At 29.4% G+C, this 2,707-nt stretch overlaps 1 protein-coding gene across 1 annotated transcript in view; it reads left to right on the forward strand.

The window, feature by feature from the left end:
• LMBRD1 (LMBR1 domain containing 1) overlaps nucleotides 1-2,707 on the forward strand; it is a 116,299-nt gene that overhangs the window by 54,827 nt on the left and 58,765 nt on the right. The window contains 1 exon segment of the mRNA XM_019628231.1: nucleotides 2,086-2,159. Coding sequence (XP_019483776.1) covers nucleotides 2,086-2,159 — 74 coding nt within the window.

The following is a 2,707-nucleotide window of genomic DNA, read 5'->3' on the forward strand; positions in this document are numbered from 1 at the left end:
TGGTTATGTAATCTTTTATGTGGAATATAAATTACAGAGGATTCATATGACTGAAATAATATTTTATTATACATTCATCTCACCAAAACAGTTTTGGATTGCTTTTCCAGAGCTTTCTTTAACTTAGTCAACATGACCTTGGTTTTTGGAGGAAAAGAAAATAGTCAGGCTCAGCAAGTTAGGTTAAGAAAGTTGTTTAATCATTGAAAAATATACTTGGCATTAGAAACTGATATCAAGTAAGAATGTGTCCTTGTTACTCAGAATTTAATGTGAATTTGAACATAGTAACTTTATTTTCAAAGAAACCTAGCATAAGTGTACTTATTTTATAAACATTATGCTGAGAATTTTTATTGCTTTTGTATTTTTTCTTTTTAATAGGTACTGTACATCCTTTGATCAGCAGTTCTTTCTCTTTACCCAGATACAATATTAAACGATGATTAAATTAAGTCTTGGAACCTTTGCTGTACAACTTCTTAATTTTCTTGCTTTCCACTTAAGATTTCATCTTGTAAATTGTGGTCCATTAATATCTTGCTGATACTAGCAAGAATAAGGATAGCAGGCCTGGCATCTACTAATACTTAATTGTCAGGATTTATGTACCTGATCCTATTGCTGAGAAATAAATTGCTTCTTTTCTTGCAGTTAATTCTTCCAGGTCTCCTGAGTAACTACTTTTCTGCCTATTCTATAAGTCATGCTAGTCTTTGAGTATTAGTATAACTTGAATCACTGATTATATAGGTAGCATAATTCTAATTTCTGTAATCTCATTCTCTTTAGTCTTAACGTTATTTATTTTTTAGTCTCGAATCTTAAACATTATATCCTAGAATACAGTTTGCTTATCAGTATTAGTAATATTAACTTTTTAGATTGGCTACATATGTTAGCATAATACTCCATTTTATCAATTCCAAGATACATATCTAATTTTGGGATGTATTTTATAAGTGATAGTACTTTAAAATTAATATCAGCTAAATGTCAGACCTCTCCTAGTCATGTACACCTTCTGTTGATACTTCTAGTAAGATCAAGAAAGTAATAGCATTGATGGCTTTGATTTGATAAAATACAGTGTTATAGTTTTAAAACTTAAAGCTTAAAATTTGCCTTGCATAATTTGTGAATTTGTTAATGTGATCTCTTCAAGTATTATGTAAAGCTGAGATGTGGTTTTTAAGACAATAGATTAGTCTAATTTTATTATGTATGAAAAGATTAATATTGATACATTAAGTTAATAAAAAATTATATTTGTCTCCACGGGGCCTACATTTAAACTAGATCAATACAGGTCCTGTATTAAAACTAGAAAAATTAGGATTGCTCCCATTTAAGAATATTTAAATTTGCGTAGTATTTCATTGCATAATCTGGCATATTTATTTAAACGTGTCACCTCTGTCCCTCGCTCATTGGCATCTTTTAAATAATTTCTGAAATCTAACTTAACATAGTTTTTCTGTTTTGGTGTTATGTTTGAATCTGTTAATATTTTGTTTGCTGCTGTTTTTTTCTTTTTCTTTTTTTTTCCTGCCAATTGGGCAAGCTAGCTCCTTTCAAGATAAAGACTGAAATAAACTCTTTAAGATTTTAGTTTAAGGATATATATTAAAGATTTATTTGAAAATTAAGAATTAATTAGGAGTGTCAAGATTGAGGGGAGAGGGCAGGAAGAGTCAAGTTCAATGGCTTTCCTATGTAATGTGATTTATTTCTCAAGGTCTGCCATTGAGAAAGGCCAGGAAATTTTTTTGCTACCTTTTGAGCATCTAGTATTTTGCTGATTTTGTTTTAGGCTCAATAATTAGGCAGCAATTTTCCTCTTTAATTTTAACACATTGAGGATGGGGCATTTAAATATATAGATGCAAATCTGCCATCACGGGTCCACAGTGTGTTAAGAGGTAAAGGAAAGAACACCTTAGTTTGAAAGATCTTTTACAAATCAATTTGTAAAGAGCCCTTTAAAAACTCTTTTCTCCACTTGGAGTTAGCACTTCAAGGACAAAGGAATACATTTGAATAGTATATATGTGCATTTTTAATAGTGTTTTTCTTCCTTTGCAGATGGCTTAGCTGCCTTGTCATTTTCCATTAGTTCTCTGACCTTGATTGGAATGTTGGCAGCTATAACTTACACAGTAAGTATAATGGTGATAATTAAGTTAAAATTAGAGAATCACTTTATGAAGCAATTTTTAAAAAAAACTTAGTCATGTATTCAACTTTATTTTCCTTTTTAATATTTTAGTGCTTTAATCTTTCTTCTTGAGTTTTCTTTAGAGGAGGTTTAATTTTTAACTACTTAGCCACAATCATTTTTTCTGTGTTTGTGAAATTTAATATTCAGAAACAAATATAACAAATATTGTGAACCTTGAAGATGGTTATATACCATGAAATAATAGATTTAGTGATTTATAAGCATACTAGAACTCTAAACCATAGATCAGTATCAGTTACTGATTTAGTAAATTTATCTTAGGGGTATAGGGCTTTTAAAATCAGATATTTTACATAACTTGATATTTCTCTAGTATATATAATCCAATCTTATACTCTCAGAAACTTTGATTTTTTTTTTCAAACTTTCTGGAAATGGTAAGCTATAAATTATAATAACCTGACAAACTTGTGTACAGAGTGCTCTTTGATTTTTTTCTCAAATTACAGAGAAAAAGCCAGTAAT

Source organism: Hipposideros armiger, unplaced genomic scaffold (assembly GCF_001890085.2).
Source record: "Hipposideros armiger isolate ML-2016 unplaced genomic scaffold, ASM189008v1 scaffold_764, whole genome shotgun sequence".
Lineage (NCBI taxonomy): Eukaryota > Metazoa > Chordata > Mammalia > Chiroptera > Hipposideridae > Hipposideros > Hipposideros armiger.